Genomic DNA, 20,181 nt, shown 5'->3' on the forward strand with positions numbered 1-20,181 from the left:
ACTAATGCGTCAAAACCTGGATCATAACTATGCTGCCCAAACAAGGGTCCAAGCTCGGGAACAACCACGTTCACCAACTAATCACCCTAGAAAGAGACCTGACAGTGGCCTGTGGCACTTCCTCATCCATACTCCAATGTACCATCCAGCTCTCTGTGCCCCCTAAATCCTAAACCACACTTGCATCTCCATCCTCTAGGCCCAAATGGCTACTTCCTACCATCTCTACTTCGCTGCTTCTACAGGCATCATTCTAGTTTCTTCCATCCAGTCTCACTTTTGCAATATTACCCTTGAGATAATAATTTAAAATACAAACCTTGCCCTGGTACAATAGTACTTGTGGGTAACCCGCTTAGGAGGCTGAAGCAGACAGACTGCAAGTCCTAGGCCAGCCTCAGCTACATGGCGAGACTCTGTCTCACATGCACTTGCATGCACACATGCACGCATGTGCGCGCGCGCGCGCGCGCACACACACACACACACACACGTGCATGCACAAAACTCTGATGATTTTCCAAAACCTGGCCACAGGACCAAAGGTTTTAGCCAATCCCTACTTGAGGATCTGAAACTAAAACTGCAAAGACTGGCAACAGCTGGCTTTCAGCTGTGCAAAGAAAATACTTTTCAATGAGTCAAGATGACAGTGGCACAGAAAGAACCAGACAAATGAACAAGCTATCTGAGGGTGCAGGTAGGTGGGTGGCTGTATCTTGTGTTACTATGACTCAAACCCAGAGCATCATGCATCCGAGCATTCCTTCCTGAAGCAAAGATAAGTCCTGGACATATCTGAGTGTTCAGGTGGCATCCTGTACATTGTGACTTCCTCGCAGTCTTCTAATAAAATCTTTTTTTCCCCCTGAAGAAATTCAGGCAGGATTTCTAGTTTACACACAAGAGACTTACCTAAGAAAAAGACTCTAAAAGAGCCAAGATGACAGTTAAATGGAGGGGGGGGGGGGCGGCGGTAAGCCTGTGAGGCAAAAACAAAACATATTCTACTTAAAGCAAAAGTACCATCATCCAGTAAATACACAAATATGTTCAATGTTTATAAGCTCATGACCTCTTTTCAAAGGTGTTACAGAAAATGCTTTAGGGTAAAAGCCATGCTTGTTTGTCTGTTTAATGTGCTGCAAATTATTGCTGCTTACACTGAGAGCTATAGAAATATAGAGCAGAGGCAGGGACTACACAGTGATGGAAACAAACTATCAGCTTGCATTCCTGGAAGCTCAGGTCCTTTGGGGATGGTTAATACATGTGCTCCTGTAGAATAAATAAAATCTTTTTCTAGTGACATGGTACCACTATTCAATTTCTTGATTGTGATCTTACATTGCCAAGTATTACCAACTCATGGAGGCTTTAGTGCAAAAAATGTATATATAAGTGTACTGAGAGATGGTGTGCCACAGAAATAAAAACTAAAGCTGTGGGAACAACTGCATCCTATATAAACACCTTTTCTGTTGCCATCTGGTGGTTCATGTATAAATTCAACACCGCCAGCACATTATAGAAGAGCTTAGTCAGGAATAATCTCAGTGTCTCCTGCATCACACCTAACCACCTGGAGAAAACCAAGCTACAACTGCCCTTCAATTTTAAAACAGGCCCTTTATCACAACAAAACCATGAATACACACAAAATAACTCCAGAGAAGGTCATTCTCACCTTAGTATGATCCATTATACCTATGTCATACAAAATCCCTTCCTACCCCAAACCTGACAAACATTCCCAGGTTCAGTAGCTAAATTACCATTACCAGTTATTATCAGAGGTAACTAAGTGCTGAAGCTCCTCAGAAAGCCATATTCCTCCCAGAGCTCGGTCGTTCTCTGGTTACTATTATTTTTATTATTTTTGTTTTTAAAAGGCCATTCCTCTTTGTAAAATTAAGCTTCCAAACATGTCATGGTAAGGAATCAGGTAGGGAGTACAGAGAAGGTTCTGAAAGAGAGAGAGAAGGCAACACAACACTGTGCCTGGGGACAATTCTTTCCGAAATCATTACTTCCAGAGTTTGCTGCAGCCTGTCATCTAAAAGCAGCCTTGTCAATTTTTAAATAACAATTGTTTTTAAACCCACAAAATCCAGCTGGTGAGATGGCTCAGCAGGTAAAAGCATGTACTGTACATATAAGGCTGACAACCTAAGATTGACCCCTGGAAACCATAGGAGGAAGAGAGAACCCATTCCTGAGAGCTGTTCTCTGACCTCTCTCCACAGGCATGCTGGGCATGAACATGCCCACGGAGGGGCTGATATGGACATGCATGCACATAAACACACAAACACAATAGTAATAATAGTTAAAATAAGTAAAAATAGTAAAATAAATATATTGCAGAGAGGGCTAGAGATCAGAGATTAAAGGCACTCGTTGCTCTTCCAGGCGAACAGAGTTCAGTTCTCAGCACCCATGTCTGGAAGCTCACAACCACCTCTACTTCAAACTCCAAGGAATGCAATGCCCTCTTCTGGACTCCAAGGGCACATAGCACACACATGGCATTCACACCATAGCCCTGACAAAAGTTCAGCAAACTAACTTCCATATATCAGCCAATTGATAAATTTACTTGACTGACAAGTCAGTTGTCAAGAACTTGAATTACTTAATTGATAGCTATTAACTTCTCCAGACACTATAGATCAATGGAATGGCAGCTAATCCTGTTAAAAGTGAAAAATTATTCTAGAGCTAATTTTAAGTAATATTTAAATTACTGATGGTCACTGTCCAGTAAATCTAAACATCCTCATGGCCATCATTATTCCATCTCTGCTTAAATTTCTCACTGCATTAATTGCCACCAGATTCAGATTAGTCATGCTCTTTCTTCTTCCAGCCATTTAGATAAATAAATGTCTCCTATTTTAAGAATATTTATTTCTCCAAACTTCAGGCTTACACTGATAAATTACAGCACTAATTTGTTTTACAGAACCTAAAATTTTGAGCATGAACCATTTTCAAGCTGTAGTAAATCCATCACGTGTTAGACAGCAGCACCTAAGGAGAAATATTACATTGCACCAGTTGTCTTCAACACGATATATATATATATATATCCTGACAATAGTAAAATGAAAGGAAGCAGTTCCTAAGAGCCAAGACATATGAAGTTCCAGAACCCCCACCCCCACCCCCACCTCCAACAGCAGGCACACTCAGAGACTCTGGAGACAGAAAGATATCAACACCGAAGAGGAGAGAGTCAGAGCAGACCGGTTCTCAACACCTACTCGCTACTAGCTCACCCCCACCACCCCCTTTTACAGGTGAGAAAACAGACCCTGGAGAGGCTAACAGACTTGTTCACGCTGCAAGGAGGTTACAGACTGAGATAAAAGCCAGGGCTACAAAACACTTAGCCTAACACCTTTTCCACCTGCCACACCCATGTCTCTAGGAAAACTTTAGAGAAATTATTCTCATTCCCACAATGCTCACAGGGCCAAGCCGATTCCACAGCCTCTGGCTTTAGAGCTGCTTGTCAAGGGGCCAAACTTTGCACCTAGAAAGAACAGCAATGTTCCCCTGAGTTGTTTGGCTGTTGCTGTTGTTGTTGTTGCTTTGTTTTGTTGTTGCTGCTGTTTTACTTCTACATAGGAGGGAGAGAATATAGTGTTAATGTAATAAAGCTATAAAACTAATCATTTCTCCAGAAGGTCTCAGGAGGAAGGTGTCTATCTATCAAGGGACAGAGTTCTGCATTTCATGGATCCACTGAAAAGCGTGTCATCAATGATTTACATGTGCTCCTATGGATGGCAGGAGGGGGAAACAACAGTCTAACTGACAAAACAACATTCTCCCCCAGTGTTACAAATACTAGCTAGGCATGGTGGCGCACGCCTGTAATCCCAGCACTCAGTGAGGCACAGGCAGGAGGATCTCTGTGAGTTCGAGGCCAGCCTGGTCTATAAGTCAAGTCCAGTACAGCCAAGTCTACACAGAGAAACTCTGTCTCAAAAACAAACAAAGAGGGGCTGGAGAGATGGCTCAGCGGTTAAGAGCACCGTCTGCTCTTCCAGAGGTCCTGAGTTCAATTCCCAGCAACCACATGGTGGCTCACAACCATCTATTGTGAGATCTGGTGCCCTCTTCTGGTGTGCAAGTGTACATGCAGGCAGAACACTGTATATGGAATAAATAAGTCTTTAAAAAAATAAAAAAATAAAACAAACAAACAAAGATTAAAAATATTTATACACTCTTATTAAAAGAGATGCAAAACTTGGGGAGAATTTCTAATGTCTTGTAGAAATGCTGACATCAAATTAATTACATTGAAGGAAACTAAGTGAATGCTTATATGCATTGCTGCTTACTAGGAGTATTTAATCGAGTAACAACATGTATATTAACATTTTTTACAGTAGTCCTTTGACTGTCTATAGAACACCTTACAAACTATTTTCAGAACCACCCTTGCTTCACTTGACTGTCCTCTCTCTCGATCCTGCTTTCTTCTTAGAAAATCCTAAACCAGAGCCTACACAAATCTTAGTCCCCCTTGCCCTGTGTCCGTTCCGTGATCCAATTTTAGTGGCCTGACCTCTGAGAGCCATTAAATAGGTCAGAAAGAGGCAGAAAGGTACTATACAACGGAAAACTCCAATCCTATGTGGCAACAAAGACACAGGGACTCCTAGGATGGAAACAGACAATTTCATTCACTGCAAGGCTTGTGTCACTTAGCCACCGGCCTCTGTTCTCAGCCTCCACTTTGTCTGAAGGCAGTACTTAGGAAACGGGACTTCCCAGCTGGGGACAACAGTCCCAGCAGGCAGCTGAGCCAACTGTTGGCTGTTAGAGAACCAGCAGGCTACAGCAGAGCAGTAGCCAAAAGATCCATGCCTCACAGCCTCCACCCCTGCAAGCCTTAAATCTGGTGTACTTTAAAATAGAAAAAAGGAATCTCCCAAATGTTCTCCAAGAAACGGCATGTTTACTCCTGGTGGTCCACCTTGGGGTGGCAGCACACTGCCCACTCATCTGGAGCTCAAGTTATAGTGTAAAAAGAAAGATGAGTGGGCCCACACTGGCAACTGGTATCTTATTAGAAGACAGGGTTTGGGTACACAGAAGACTGTATGCACATTTCTCTTCACTGTCCTCCTCTAAACTCCCCAATATGACTTTTATTGGTTCATGACCATGACTGTGAGGTACACTGAAAGTCACGGACAGGTCAGTCTATATAATGTTTAGAGTTTCACCCACCACCTTGCTATACCAGGGATCAGACTGCCTCCTACTTTCTTTCCCCCTTCCAAAGGCTTGGGCTACCAGGAGGCCCGAGCCATGTTCACTGATGCTGGATCGGGCTTTTCTTTCAGGCTTCTCCAGTAACTCCTCCTGGAGCCTTGAGCAAATTAGGAAAAACAAAGCGCTACCTTCCCTCAAGGTTGTTGTGTGTGCCCTGTGAGATGGCTCAGTGGGCAAGGCAACCTGAGGCCAATCCCTGGGACCGCCGTGCTGAAAGGAGAGAACCAACCCTCACAAGCTGTCCTCTGCCCTCCACACTAGTGCTGTAGTACACTCATACACAAATGTTTTGGGGGTGTCTTATGAAGAATACACATCCTTGGCACTTGGTTCACAAGGGAACATTGAAGAGAGCTGGGGGGCAGGGGAGTGCAGGTGTTACATGCAGGCTGAATAGAAGGCGGCAGCAGTTTACCCCGGTGGTCTGGGAAGATTTAACTTCAGCGTCTGAACACTGACTGTGTACAGGCCTCTACTGAAGCAAGGTGGTCTGGAACCTAAGCTCCCAGTTGAAATTCAAAACCACAGAATCGAGGGGCTGGTTCAGGGGGTAAGAGGAGGGGAAACACAAAGCACATCTGGACTAATGAAAACCAATAGGAGCTCAAAGGGAGGCCGGACTTTGCAGCGACCTCAATTAACACTGCGTTGTTATTTCCCCCATCGAACAAGCAGCAGAAAGGATAATGAGCAGACCTTACCCACAGTGGGGGGCGGGGCGTGAGGAAAGTGGCTCGGACCACAGGAAAGCAGGATAAGAGGGCCAACAAATTCAGTGAGATGATGGAATTAGCAACACAAAGATAGAAACAAAATAGAATGCGAGAATCTCACATGCAGAACCCTTTTAAAAAGATGTATGGGGGGGGAGCCAGAAGCGGGGTTCTTGACTATGACCCTGTGTGCAGTGTGCAGTGCCCTCTAAGGCCTGGAGAGGGCATCAGATCTCCTGGAACTGGAGCTACAGGTGGTTGTCAGCTGCCATGTGTGTGCTCTTACCTGCTGCGCCATGTCTCCAGTACATGGAACCCTGTTGAATGTATTCCCCTGAGACCTGGCAGGTCTGAGGTGAAGCCTAGACAACTCTCCATTCTTTACATTTCACTAGCAGTAAACTGGGTGTGGTGGCACAGGTGTTGCAGAATCCCAGAACTCAGGGTGTAGAAGCCAGAGGATCAGAAGTTCAAGGCCATCCCTCCTGGGCTACACAGCGAGTTCGTGCGGGCCACAGGAAACCCTGTCACACAAATAAATGTCACTCATGATTCTAATGCAATCCCAGGAGTAGCTCAAGCCGGGAGATGAACAGTTTCATCTGCAAGGGACACAATGCAAACTAGAAGGGCTGCATAGAAAATGGGCTCAAGACCTGTGAGGAAACGTGGGTTCCAGGTCCAGATGTGAAGGCTGGAGGACAGGATTAAAGGGAAATGGAGTCACGCAGAACAGTGGTTCCCAAACCTAACTAATAATCAGAATCAACTGGGGAGTCTCGAGACCCTTCTGCTTAGGCCAAATCTCAAACCCACGAAGCCCAGAAGGGCACTCCTGCCTTCACAGCTCCCAGAGGAGTCTAGTGTGCAGCCAAGTTTGTGAAACGCCGAGCTGGGGAGGTTGTCAGAAAGTCAGTTGGTAACTGGAGTGAGACGACAAAGCAATGTAGCCAGGGGTTCTTAATGACAGTGGAGTCACCTGAAAAGAACTTGCTGGTGCATCTGAAATGAGCTAGTCCAGCATACCCTCAAACGTCCCACCTGATTCTTAACACACACCAGTGTCTGAGAAGAGCAGGTCTGAGAGACTGGAAGTTATGTTTTGGGACAGGGTATCTCACAGAAGCCAGAGCTTAGAAATTCTGCTCACCTGATTGGCCAAGCGTCTCCAGGGGATCAGCCTGCCTCTCTCCTACCCCTCACACAATGGACTTTCAAGTGGATTCTATGGATCTGAACTCATGTGTTCGTGTTTGCCTGGCTTGTCCTTTATCTCCTTAGCCCCAGCCCAGGCCACCCCTGTACATATGATGTGCCCCATGCCTCAGAAGCCCTTTTTCTGAACCATTCACATTTGGCGCACCGCGTAAAGAAAGCACGCATTGCCACCTGCCTTCCAGAACTAACAACTGGGCTTTTTAGCAATCCAGACAAGTTGTAAACAATTAAACACACACAAATAAGTATAATGAGAATCTCTGTTTCCACATATACAGAAGAAACGGCAGGACACAGTGAAGTTACACTTGCAAGATCCAAACCTGGTGCTTCACATCATGGCCAGAAATGAATGCCCTGCTTGTAACTTCAGCCATACATATATAGTGCTTAGTAATCACCTTACCCTCATTGCTGCTAGAAATCATGACCACAGGGACCCATAGGAAATATCTTAAGAGGAAAGGCCTATAGAGGAATTAGGAACAACCTTAGATAGATGCACAGTATCAATATGGGATTATGACAGTTTCAACTTAGTGGTAACTGTTCCATGCAAAAATGTTACATTTTTATCTGATAAGATTCTAGAGAATGCATTTCTGTGCCTATGACTGACCAACCCATCATCCCATCAGAAATCTCGACAGCGTCACCAGAATTTTCATTTTCAAGATACATGAGGTTTTGTCAAATGGTGACATCTCCTCTGTAATATGAATTTTCAATATGATATAAAAAATGATGGATATATTACACATTTCACACAGCACAAAGAACAGAAACCTGTCGATGGATTTAAAATTTGTGACAACCTATTTGAAATTTTACACTGGAAGATCTGCATACTTTCTTGCACCATATAAATGTAAAACGGGTACCTGTGTCTTTACTGGAGAGAAGGAATAAATGATTTCCTCCCCTTGAAAAGCATGGCTGGTTGCCTTAGTACATACATGTATAAAAATGAATGATTTTCACTAACACTGCAACTGAGAAAGGACAATGTTTTAAGCAGCCTGCAAGGTGCAGCTGACACACTCTGACACGCTTCGAAGCAAGGACTCTAAGTGTTCCTTCCCACCACTCAACGTGGTATGCTAATCTTCAAATGGACAGTCGACTGCCAAGTGACAGTCACCTTTATTTGGGGGAAGAGAAACTGAACTCCATCTCTGAAGGTCATCCTAAGTGATCTGGATTTCGTCTCTTGAGTTTGGCTTCTCTGACAACCTAGAGAGATCCCATTTTATACCAGTCAGTTAGCGCTTTTCCTTCTGGATAACACACCTTAGGTTAAAAAGGGGCATGCGCACACACAAAAGTGTGAACTGAATATGTTAGGTGTGGAGGGGTTAAAGAAATGGTTTGTTTGCATATAGAAAGCATGCAAGGGGGCATTTATCCAAACTACAGGGAAGAGGGCTGCCCCTCAGATAGCATTAGATAGGCTTGGAGCCTGGGCTGTCTCTGACTCTGTTGCCTGCCTTTGGTTCCCTTTTCCCTAACTGGGCTGCCTTGTCTAGCCTCAGTAGAAGACTCCTAGTCCTACTGCAGCCAATGTGGGGGGCCTCCCCTTTTCTGAGGAGAAAGTGAGGGCAGAAGGATGGGGGAGAAAGGAGGGGACAGGAGGGACTAGGAGGAGATGAGAGAGGGGAAGCTGCCATCTGGGATATAAATTAATTAATTAATTTTTAAAAGAATACTAAGTTACTAGGTACTTGTTAAGCTAGGTTACTAGGTACTTGTAATTTTGAAGTCAGTCTTTTAAATACCACATTTAAATCATTGGGTTTTTTTTTTTCAAACAACACATATAACACAGAACGCAGCTATTCATAATTTAAGTATAATATTCCTGTTTCCTGCAATCTCCAAATACCCAGTGCCTTACCACGGTAAGATTACGGGATACAAGCAATGAACTAGGAAGCTAATTTTTCTAAACTACCAAGTGCAAAGCAGGTTCACTAATCTGTTTCAAAGATTCCATCAAAAGTCATGTTAACATGATTATGTCTGCTTTTTATGTTTTTAGACTGGCAACCTCCCTGGGCAAGAGTAAGCTGACTGGCACTGGCAAGCTTCAGGTTTAAGCAGGGGAAATCCAGATTTAGGAGGGAAAGCTCTTTCGGGAGAGATTCCATCTCCTTTAGCAAAAGGTCACCTGGAATCTGCAGATCCCCTTTCCTTGTTTTAGAGAGCACCTCCGGGTTCCAAACAGAAGCCAACCGGAGGGAGAAAAACAAAGCCTGGAGAGGCAAAGCTGTGGGCCCCCAAAGTTTTGCTCCACGGAGTACAAGGCACCCACTTGGGGTGCGGCATCGGGACTGGGGAAGGGGACAGGCCTGGGGAGGGGGAAGGAAAGGGCGGCTGGTGGTGACTGGCACTTGATATTTGAAGTCCACCGCGGATGTCACTCATCGTTAACAAGACTCTGCGGTGCAGACTCAGATACGAATCAGCTCGTGTTTAATCAGTGCAATAGGACGCGCTGGGCGTTCTTTGAAGCCACGGCGGCTTGGGGCTCAACTTTAAAGGTTCTGACAAGGTTCCGATAAAAAAAAATAATTTTTTTTTTTTTTTTTTAAGAAAAGAAAGAAACAAAATGCAACACACAGAGCACATTCTCCGGCTCCATCGCTACTCCGTGTCAGCGCTCAGATCGCAGCGCGGATTAGAGGCACACCGCATTAACCCCTTAGCTGCCTCCCAGTCCTGACCCGGTGATTCAGAGGGTAGGGGACGCTAAATGCTCCCAAAGTTCCCAGCGCTGCACCGAGGGACGCCCAAAACCCCGAGGCCACTCCACGCCGCACCCACAAAGTCTACCCTGGGGGATCCACCACAGGTGGCGCGCACCCTCAGAGTCCACCCCAAAGATGTTCATTCCCGCCAGCACCCATCTGTAGAGTCCATGCAAAGTGTAAGCGCCCAGGGCCCGCATCAGGGTTATCTACTCCAGGAGTGTCCATCCCCAAAGCACATCCCCAAAGATTACCTATCCATAGCCCGCTCCAGGCTGAATGCAGCCCACAGGACCCACCCCAGGAGGGCCAACCCTAAAGTCCACCGGGAATGTGTACTCATATACTCTGGGGGGTGCCCAAACAGTCCATCCCAGAGGTGTGCGCTCTGGGCTTTCACACCTCCAAGGCCTAGCCCAGATGTGTCCATCTCTAAACGTTAACCCCACGGACGTCCATTCTAGCTAATACCGTCCATCCCAGGTGCTGCCCATTCCAAGAGTCCATCCCAGGAGTGTGCACCCCGACAGCCCAGCCTAGAGCTGCGCATCAATAGTCCATCTCAGGAGTGTCATCCCAAGACTGTACAACTCCACAGCTCAGCCCTGAGGTATCCACCTGCAAAGTCACCTCAGTGAGGTTCACCCATAACATATAGTTCATCCCCAAGGTGTCACCCCAACACAGGGCAGCCCTGAAAGTCAGTCCAAAGGTATCCACTCATAACATACCCCATCCCCGATGGTGCCCACAAAGTACACCACGGGGTGTCATCCCAAAATCGTGCACCCCTGAAGCCCAGCCCTTTGGTGTCCACTTGCAAAGTCACCTCAGAGATGTCCGTTCATAACACTGACCAGGTGGCGCCCATAAAATCCTCCCCTGGGGTGTCACTCGAGATTGCATACTCCTCAACCTCAGCCCAGAGGTGGCCAGCTGCAAAGTCACCTCAGGAATATCCACTGATATTACAGGATACCCCAAAGGTGTGACCCTAAAACTGTGCAGCCCTGAAACTCAGGCCAGAGGTGTCCACTCACAACACAGCCTATCCCGGGTGGTACCTACAAGGCACACCCTGGGGTGTCACCCCAAGGATGTACACCCTGAAGCCCAGCCCTTAGGTGTCCACTTGCAAAGTCACCTCAGAGATGGTCCGTTCATAATCTAGACCAGGTGGCGACCACCAAGTCCACCACCCCTGGGGTGTCACCCCGGGCGGCGCGCGCGTCATGAGTCCACATCGGTGGGTGGGGGGGGGGTTGCGCACACCTAAAGCCCACCCCGGGAGGCACCCGCAAAGTCCACCTCAGGGCGGGGGGGGGGTGTCACCTCAGCCCGGTCAGGCCCGCACCTACCTTGCGCCAGCGCCCGCAGCAAGTGCAGCTGGAGCAACAGCAGCGCCCACCACCCGCGGCCCGGCCTCAACTTTGCCGCCCGCCGGCCCGCGCCCGGCTCGGGGGTCTGGGGCGCCGCTCGCAGCCCGGGGCGCTCGGGGTCGCAGCAGTGACCGGTCCGGTTCTTCCGCGGCCGCCCGGGCCCCGCGCGCTCAGGGGGCGCCGCGCCACCGCCGCCCGCCACCGAGGGCCGGGCGCGGGCCATGCCGCGGAGCCGCCACCCCCGGGCGCCGCGGGACGGGCAGGGCAGGCGGGAGCGCGCAGCCCCGCTGAGGCAGCGGCGAGCGCCGAGGGGCGGCGTCCGGGCTCCGGGGAAGAGCGAGCCGGGCCGTGGAGAAGTTGTCAGCGAGCGGGGGGGAAATGCCCGGCACGTCGCCCTCGCTCCTCGCAGCCGCGCAGCGCGCCGGGCCCGCAGCGCTCTCTGAGGGGAGCTGAGCTAGAACGCCTCTGCCGCCGCCGCCGCCGCCGCCGCCCCCGCCCGGCGCAGAGGAGAAAGTGCGCCCGCCCGCGCGCCGGCTCTCGCCTCGGCCGCCGCGACCGCCGCGCCCCATTCACAGCCCGGCCGCACGCGCCGCCCGCGCCCGCCGCCCGCCTCTGATTGGCGGAGCCCCGCGGCTCTCGCGCCCGGGACCCGCCCCCACGGCGCTCGCTTGTTTTCAAACTCGCCGCGCCCGCCCGCTTGCAATTTCGTACCGGGGCCCAGAGCGACTTCCCGCGCCCGCTGCGCCCCCTAGGGATCCGCGACTGGGATTGCAGCCGGCGCGCCGTCTCGGCACGCGCTTTCCCTGGCGGGCTTGTCTGCGGGGCGTGCTCTGCAAAGGGCCGCGCCAGTCCCCTTTGCCCGGGGTCTCCTGGGCTGAACAGAGCAGCGCAGCCCGTCGGTGGGATGACACCGGGTGTGGTGACCACCCCACCCCACCCCCTGCACGACAGACTTGGCTGATCCTGCGGGTTCCCGGAGCGGTGGACCGGTGGGCACGCCCCTCCCTCCTCGCGTCCCGGGAACCTCCCTGCTTCCAGCCAGGGACTCTGATGCTGGGGTGGTTCCGAGCCAAGTTGCTGTCACTGCAAAGGAGAAAGGCGCGCGATCGAGTTTGCAATTCCCAGCAACCCGAGGCACCGTGGGGCGCAAACACGCAGCCTATTCTGAGGAGTGGACATGGTTTTGGAGAGGCGTCCAAGGTCATGCGTGGCCAACGGGACCACAGCACAGGGCGCTTCCCGCTGTGCTGTGGGAAGATCTGGAGGAAGGACCAGACATCCCAGGGCCTGGGGAGCCTGCAGGGGTGGAGAGATGGGGATGGGCGCGGACCCTCGGCAGCATATGGTAACCATTAGCTGAGTTTATGGGGTGAACTCAGCACGCTGGAGCCTAGAGGCTGGGATTTTTGTGGGAGGGGAGAACTGGGAGGTGACAGTCCAGTCCTGCGAGGTTTTTTTTGAGAGTTGCTGGAGAGCTTGTGATAGTGTTAGAGTGAGGTCATGTATGACTAGAAGGCCAAGGAGACAAGGAGTGTGCCCAGTGAGGCAATGGCTCCCTAGAAAGTGCGTTGTGTTAACTTACAAGTACTGTTGTGTTAATTATCCCTGTGAACACAAAGCCCTAGGCAAGGGCCTGAGACTTGTGACTGAGAGCCAAGTCCTGTTCGTGGAGCTGCCGTGGTACTTAGCTGCCTCTAGACACATCTGTGTTCCTTAACAGTTAAGGAAACTGAGGGAGCAGAGGCCCAGAGATGATGGCAGATAGGATGGTGGGTTAGGGACTGTATCAGAGCCCAGACTTTGCCTTTTGCCCTTTCTTACACATGCTACGGAAAAGCAAAGGATAAAAATGCATTCCAAATGTGTCAGAGAATGGCCCAGTGGTTGCTGGGGGAAGAGACATGACCCCTTAGCCATGACACCCGGAGAACATGCGAGTTCTGACAGGGAGTGGAGAAAGGCGGTTATCTGTAGTTCCGTTGCCAACTATGTGGGCATCTGCAGCGCCAGGAGCACAAGTGTAGATAAATGTGCAAGGTCGGCTGTGCTCCGGGAACTCAGGGCCGGCCAGCAGCACCACCTCACCTACCAAACTGCTGTCACCGATGCTTAATAAAGGTCAAGTGACCTGTCCCAGGTCAAGGGTTCAAATCTTGCCCTCTCCACCTTTAAGGCAGTTCTGCTTTGCTCAGAGATGGGTGAGGGTGATGGGGGTGGGAGGACTGAGTATGTACCGGTGAGACAGATTTGACCTAGAGGGTTAGCTCTGCTCTTCCAAGTTGTGAAATTTGGGCAAACTGCTGATTAAGTTTCCAGAAAAAAAAAAAAAAAAAAAAAAAGTTGAGACTAATTCCCATCCCTCAAGTCTGTTGCAAGAAAGTGACCTAATGCACACTCAATAAATGCCTCGTCTTGATTTCCCTGTTCCCATGTAGCGGTGCTTGTCCTGGAACACCCTTGCTCTGCCAGCTCCTGGTTCGCCCTGCAGCTCAGCTTTCCCTATTACCTATAATATATTTCTTTATGCCTTTATCCCGCGGGCAGCACCAAAGGGACTCCAGCAGCTTCTTGACTTTTGCATACTCCAGAAATGTCCACAGCCTTTTTTTCCCCCCTTTTCCTGTGATTTAGTTTGCAGTTAGCAGAAAGCTTCATGCAAACTTGCTTGCAAATGAAGAAAATCGAGTCAGGGTACGGTTAGTTTATGGGAGATCAAGATAGAAGACAGAGCTGCTACAGAGAAGGTCTGGGGACCCCTCGGGGAAATGTTTTATTCCTGAAGCATCCTGGGAAAGTAAGGCTCTATTACAGTCTCCATCCTGCAGTGGAAGAAATGAAGCCAGGAGGGTTTACCATATGCAAACCGACCCTGTTAAAGGCAGAACGAGAATCTGGCTCTCCAGAGGCCTCCAGCTAGCCCATATGTCTTTTACAGGACCCAGTAGTCACTATCTGGAGGAGTGTGCTTGGATGATAGCTAGTCTCCCGTACCCCCACCCCTAAAAAAAAAGCCATTTAATTACAATAGTGAGAGAAACCAGCCATGGTGGTACATGCCTATAGTCTCAATGCTTGGGAGACGGAGCAAGAAGATCATGAGAGGCTGAGGAGATGTCTTCGTGGGGAAGAGAGCATGCTACGTGAACACAAAGACATGAGCTTGAATCCCCGACACCGATGTTAAAAGCCAGATGTGACCATGAGAGCCTATAACCTCGGTGTTGTGGAGACTAGAGATGGGGGTTGGGGAGGGTGGCTGGGGGCTCGCCTGATACCAGCCTGGTTCCAGAGACCATGCATGAACTCACACAATAAAATAAACTAATCTTAAACAAATCAAAATAATAATACAAAAAGGCCAGTTTGTAGAGCTGGGGGTGAGGAACTAGTCAAGCAGACCTGTGACATTTATCCCCAAACACCAATTAACCTTTCGTTTTAATTTTACCCAGCTCAACAAGCCCTCAAGAAGAGAACATTTTATTTGTATAGGTTCTCCTCTAAATCCCTTCAGCTACATATACCAGAACACCAATAACCATAACTCATTTTCCTCTCCGAAAATGAACTACAAGCCAGACCTGGTAACGAAAGCTGGTCACCCCAGCTAATCCAAAGACTGAGGCACCAAGGTGGCAGATTCAAGGCCAGTCTTGGAGCTTAATGACTCTGTCTCAAAATAAAGAGTAAAGAGAGGGACAAGTTATACAGCTCAGAACATAAGTCTAGCATGCACGAAGCTCCTCTGTTCAAACCCTGGAACTTAAAGAGGGAAAAAAAGGCTATGACTATTTCCTCTCTCTCTCTCTCTCTCTCTCTCTCTCTCTCTCTCTCTTTCTTTCTTTCTTTCTTTCTTTTTCCATTTTCTTTCTAATAGCATTTGCCTCTGATTAATTACATAGAAACACACACACTCACACACGGGGGCGGGGGCCAGAGGGGAGGGAGGGAGAGAATAGCCATTAAAAAGGCTATCAGTGACTTCCCTTCCCCTTGTTAGATTTGTTTGTGTGTTTGGGTGAGGTGTCATTTTGTAGGGCAGGCTGACTCCCTGTGGCAAAGCCTCAACCACAAGATGTATCTCCTACCTTAGCTTGCTAGAAATTACAGGCAGCTGCTACCACACTTGGCTAAGCCTTGTTACAATTTAAATACTGGCTACTGTAGGCAAGGCCGATGGTTCATCAGCCTCACCTGGGGACAGATGCAAAATACTCTTCAACCTCGCCCTTAGCCTGCTGGACTGGAATATGAACTGAAACAAGACTTCTGAGTGATTCCTATTTCTTTTTTGGGGAACTGATTACGTCTTTTCTGTCTCTTAGGAAGTAAGGGGCTTTGTTGTTTTTGAAAATGGTCCCGAGAAAGAACTCAGAACCCTGTGCCTGTTAGGCAGTCATTCTACCACTGAGCCACACAGCCAGCCAGCCAGCCAGCCAGCCAGCCAGCCATTGGGAATTAAATAAGAAGCTGAACAGCGCTGCCTTTTGCTCTCTTCTTTTGTTCTCTTGCTCCATCCTTTTCTCGTAGGGCATGACACGAGCAGAAAGTTTTTCTAAGTAAAGGAGCGAGGATTCTTTTTTAAAGAAAATATATGTAGTTTCCCAAAACACTGATAAATACATGAATTAAAACCCCAAAGCATCATTATGGTGGGGTTGAGGGCAGAGGATGAAATATTAATATCTGTATACATAGGTTTTTCCTTGATAAGAAAAATAAATGAGCAACCAGTATGGGAAGCTGAAGGCTGAAGAGACAACTGAAAACCTGAGTTCAGGCTGCTAACAACCGCCTGTAACTCCAGCTTCAGACACCCAACACCCTCCGCTGTCCAGGGGCACCACACCCATGTACAAGTGCAACCACATATACATGTAATGGAAGATGAAAATAAATCACTGTTAAAAGAAAGAAAGCACAAGGAGAAAATGACATTTCAAGAAACACAGAAAACATGGACCCAAAATATGAAAAGCTCAAAGCCATATAAAGAATGTTCCAAGACTTTGGAGTGGCAAGCATTTGGGATACGGAAAACAGACATTCCTATGTGTTTGGTAAAGGTAAAAATTAGAGGGCCATTCTAGAGGGAAACCTAGACTTTATACTTATTTTTGTTTCTTAAATTAGCGTATAAACGTGGCAGGCTTTCATTACGTCATTTTCCTACATGCTTTGTTTTTGTTGATCCTCTGCCTCTCCGTGCGTGCGTGCGTGCGTGCGTGCGTGCGTGCGTGCGTGCGTGCGTGTGCATACATACGTGGCTCATGTGTGTGCCAAACCTGTGGAGGGCGGAGGTTGAAATCTAGTGTTTTTCTCACTTGCTCGCCACCTCACGTTTTGAGGCAGGCTCTCTCATGTGAACCCAGGGCTTGTGATTCTGGCTAATTGAACTGACCAGCTTCCTCCAGGGAGTCCCTGTTTCTGCGCCCTGAGCACTGGATTTACAGGCAGGCCACTATGCCCACCCAGCAATGTCAGCAGTGCCGTGGATCTGAACTCCAGTCTTCAATCTTACACAGCAAGCATTTTCCCTGCCGAGCCATCACCCCAGCGCCCCCCACCCCATAGCTAAATTTTAAATTCAAATTGCCTGATCCTTACACCTCACCTACATATAAAGTGACATTGCTAATAATAACCCCAAATGTGCAATATGGTACATTCACATAATAAATCTCAATGGCTGTTAAGTAGTTAGTGTTAAAGAATAGAGTCTAGGGCTGCAATTGGGACAGCTATAACACTCTCCCACCCGCAGGATCAGGGAACATTCTGGAAGAAGGGGCAGAGAGAGTGAAAAGGCCACACAAAAAGATGGCCTCTGCCCATGACACAGCCACTCCGCTCATGAACTCACCACAGCCATGGTTATCTGCAAAAGACTTGCACCAGATTGGGCCCATCACCATTTCACCAAGAATCAGGGGTCGGGGGGGGGGGCGGGGCGGGCGGTGGGACATGAGGCCTTACCCCTCCCAGAAGAACTATTAGAGGCTAACCTTTGCCCTTTGCTCCACACTCTTCCGTAGTGTGGCCACTGATGAGCTGTCAGTGCTCCACGGAATAACTTCCCAACCTCACTGGAACAAGTCAAGCTAGTTAAATCCAGAGAGAGGCACACAAAGAGGCTATGAAAGTAGGAACCGTTAGGAAGAAGGTAGCCAGTGGAGGGGGGAGGGGACGGAGGGGAATGGGGTGAAAGTGGCCAAACTTTGTTATCTAAATGTATGAATGAAATGGTCAGACAACAAGAAAGTCAAGCAATAACAGCTAAAATAAAGTATTTTTTTTTAAACTAGGGTTGAGAGTGCCAATGAAGAAACATCCACTATAGAAAATTAAAGGCTTTTTTTTTTTACAACATTGTAGAACAAATAAATATAGAATAACTCCAACTGTGGTAGGTTTTTTTTTTTTCCCTGAAAGAATAAATACCAAACTCACAATAGGGTTTCCACCAGGATACATGGAATTATGTTTTTCTATACTTTTAATGTTTTTCAAAATGGATTGATAAAGCCTGTTTGTAAGAGGCACATGATGAGGGACCCAATAAGTCATTTCTTACCTATATTAGGAAATGTCCCTCATGGGTTCTCAGTGGTTCTTTTGAGAAAAATAATCCCCAATCCTATTAAAAGACAAGTTACGACCGACCGGAATGTGCCTTCACCTCCACATTGTGGTCTTCCACGTGCAAACCAAAGCCCCAGTCACATCCTGAGGGGCCCTCCCACCTGGCTCCTGTGGTCCTCCCCTGATGAGAAGGCTTCCCTCTGTGGCTCTCTCTCAGAGGCCTGCCAACTACTAATCCCAGTTCAGCCTCACCTTTGTTCCGTTGCCTGGCAACCTATTAATGAGCCAGGAGCAGCTCCAGGTGCTGCCTTTGAGTCCCAATGGGGTGTGTGCTCTCTGGTTCCCTTAGAGCCCACCCAGCTCGCTTCCAACATTTCCAAAAGCCTCACAAAAGTGTCCAGTGAGCGATGCCATGAAAAGGAGGAGTACTCCTCCCCCCCCCCCCCCCGACCCAAAGGTCTATCAGTTTCCTTTAGAAGTATCCCTCAACTCCGAGGCATCCCACATAGGATGAAGCACATCTTCTTACTCATTTGTTGTGAGACAGGGTTCCAGGCAACCCAGGACCTCAGCTCCCCATATAGCTGAAGCTGCCCTTGAACTCCTGATCCTTCTGCCTCCACCTCACAAACGCTGGGATGACAGGCTTGTACCACTATGCCTCCATCTCAGAAGCATAGCTCCTTACCGGCCCAGCTTCTGTCAGTTTTATCAGCCCCAAACTACTGAACCAAGAACTTGGAGCCAGAGCACACAGCCTGTGATTTGACAAGCCATCCAGGCAATCCCAGTACACACTCAAGTTTGATCATTGTGGGTGGAAAGTTATCCCTTCCACTGTCACTCTCAGGAGGTGTTTTTTGATTGATTGGCTCACTGACTGATTGATTTGAGACAGGATCTCATCATGTAGCTCTGGCTGGCCTGGAACTGGCTCTGTAGACGAGGCTGGCCTCAAATTCACAAAGATCAGCCTGCCTCTGCCTCTTTGAGTACTAGAATCAAAGGTGTGTGCCACTTGATAGTTTTGGTTGGTCCTCTGATTGGCCCCAGTGCCAGTTCACACAAGAGACAAAGGATATAATTGATGATAAGTGCCAGGACACTGGGCTGTCTAAGAGGCAGGCTGCAGCTTCGAGAAAGCCAGACAAGTGTTCTCAAGGAAGTAATGTCTATGCCGAAAACTTCAGAGTGAACACATTGAATCAGCCAGGAAAGGTGGCTCGTGCCTGTAATCTCAGCACTCAGGAGCCCAAGAAAGAAGGATTGCCTCTAATTTTTACCCTAAGCTACACAGTGAGTTGCAAGCTAGCCTGGGCTACAGAGTGAGACCATTTTCTCAAAGATCCAAGAGGAAAACTACTGAGATAGAGTAACTGTCAAGGGCTTGCCTTGCCAGCATGCAGACACATAAAATTGGGGACCGGAGGCATACATCTGGCGCTGGAGAGAGGGCAACAGGCAGATTGTTGGTGCTCCCTGGTTGGTCAGTCTAGTTGAATAAGTGAGTTCAATGGCTTTTTTTTTTTTTTCCCCCAAAGTTTGGTCAGCTGGGGCTGATGAGTCAGCCACAGTTAACAAGAGTCCAGCACCACTGACGTGAAACTGTTGCTTTATTGGAACAAATGGGACAGCTGGGAATCAGCAATGATTAAAAAGAGCCCAGCATCGTTGAGGTGAAGTCTTCTGGGAAATGCTTCCTCATGGCCAGCACACAGAAGCTGTGTTCCAGAGGTGGCCCCCGGTTACACCTGGTGCTGGCAGCTGAACTTGGTACCGGAAGAGTCACCCCGGTGGTCTTGGTTTCGAAGGCACGAAGGGGTCATGGAGAGCAGCTGAGGCTTGGCACTGTGAGAGGTCAGGAGAGGCCATTGATGAAGGCGCAGCCTCAGTGGCACGTGAAGCTGAGGCTTGGCCCCATGAAAGGAGCCAATGAGAGGCTATTGGTGAAAGCGCAGCCCAGTTGTAGCAAGGGACATCAGTAGTTTTGGAGATGCCAATACCACGGGATGGCCAAGAATAGCAGCAGGGGTGGAGTGCAGCCAGCCGGAACCTAGAGAACAAGCCGTGTGTGCTGCAGGGGGCGGAGCTGGAGAAGTGACACGCTCATTGGGGGAGCCCAGAAGGTCCTGAGCAGATCTCAGATACTGAACATAGAGTTATTTCCACTGTTGGAGTCTGGTTTGGTTTTGATTTGATTGTGACTGTGGCCTGGTTCTTCCCTCTTGAAGTAAGAAACTATTTAAT

The 20,181-nt window shown here is 48.5% G+C and overlaps 1 protein-coding gene across 1 annotated transcript in view; it reads right to left on the minus strand.

Moving 5' to 3' along the window:
• The window catches only part of Sdk1 (sidekick cell adhesion molecule 1), a 952,579-nt gene extending 941,004 nt beyond the window's left edge, over nt 1-11,575 (minus strand). The window contains exon 1 of the mRNA XM_051161155.1: nt 11,332-11,575. Within this exon, the coding sequence (XP_051017112.1) occupies nt 11,332-11,575 (244 nt within the window). The remainder of the gene's footprint in view (nt 1-11,331) is intronic.
• Nucleotides 11,576-20,181: the final 8,606 nt, after the last annotated feature.

This window comes from Acomys russatus, chromosome 19, assembly GCF_903995435.1.
Source record: "Acomys russatus chromosome 19, mAcoRus1.1, whole genome shotgun sequence".
In the NCBI taxonomy this organism is placed as follows: domain Eukaryota; kingdom Metazoa; phylum Chordata; class Mammalia; order Rodentia; family Muridae; genus Acomys; species Acomys russatus.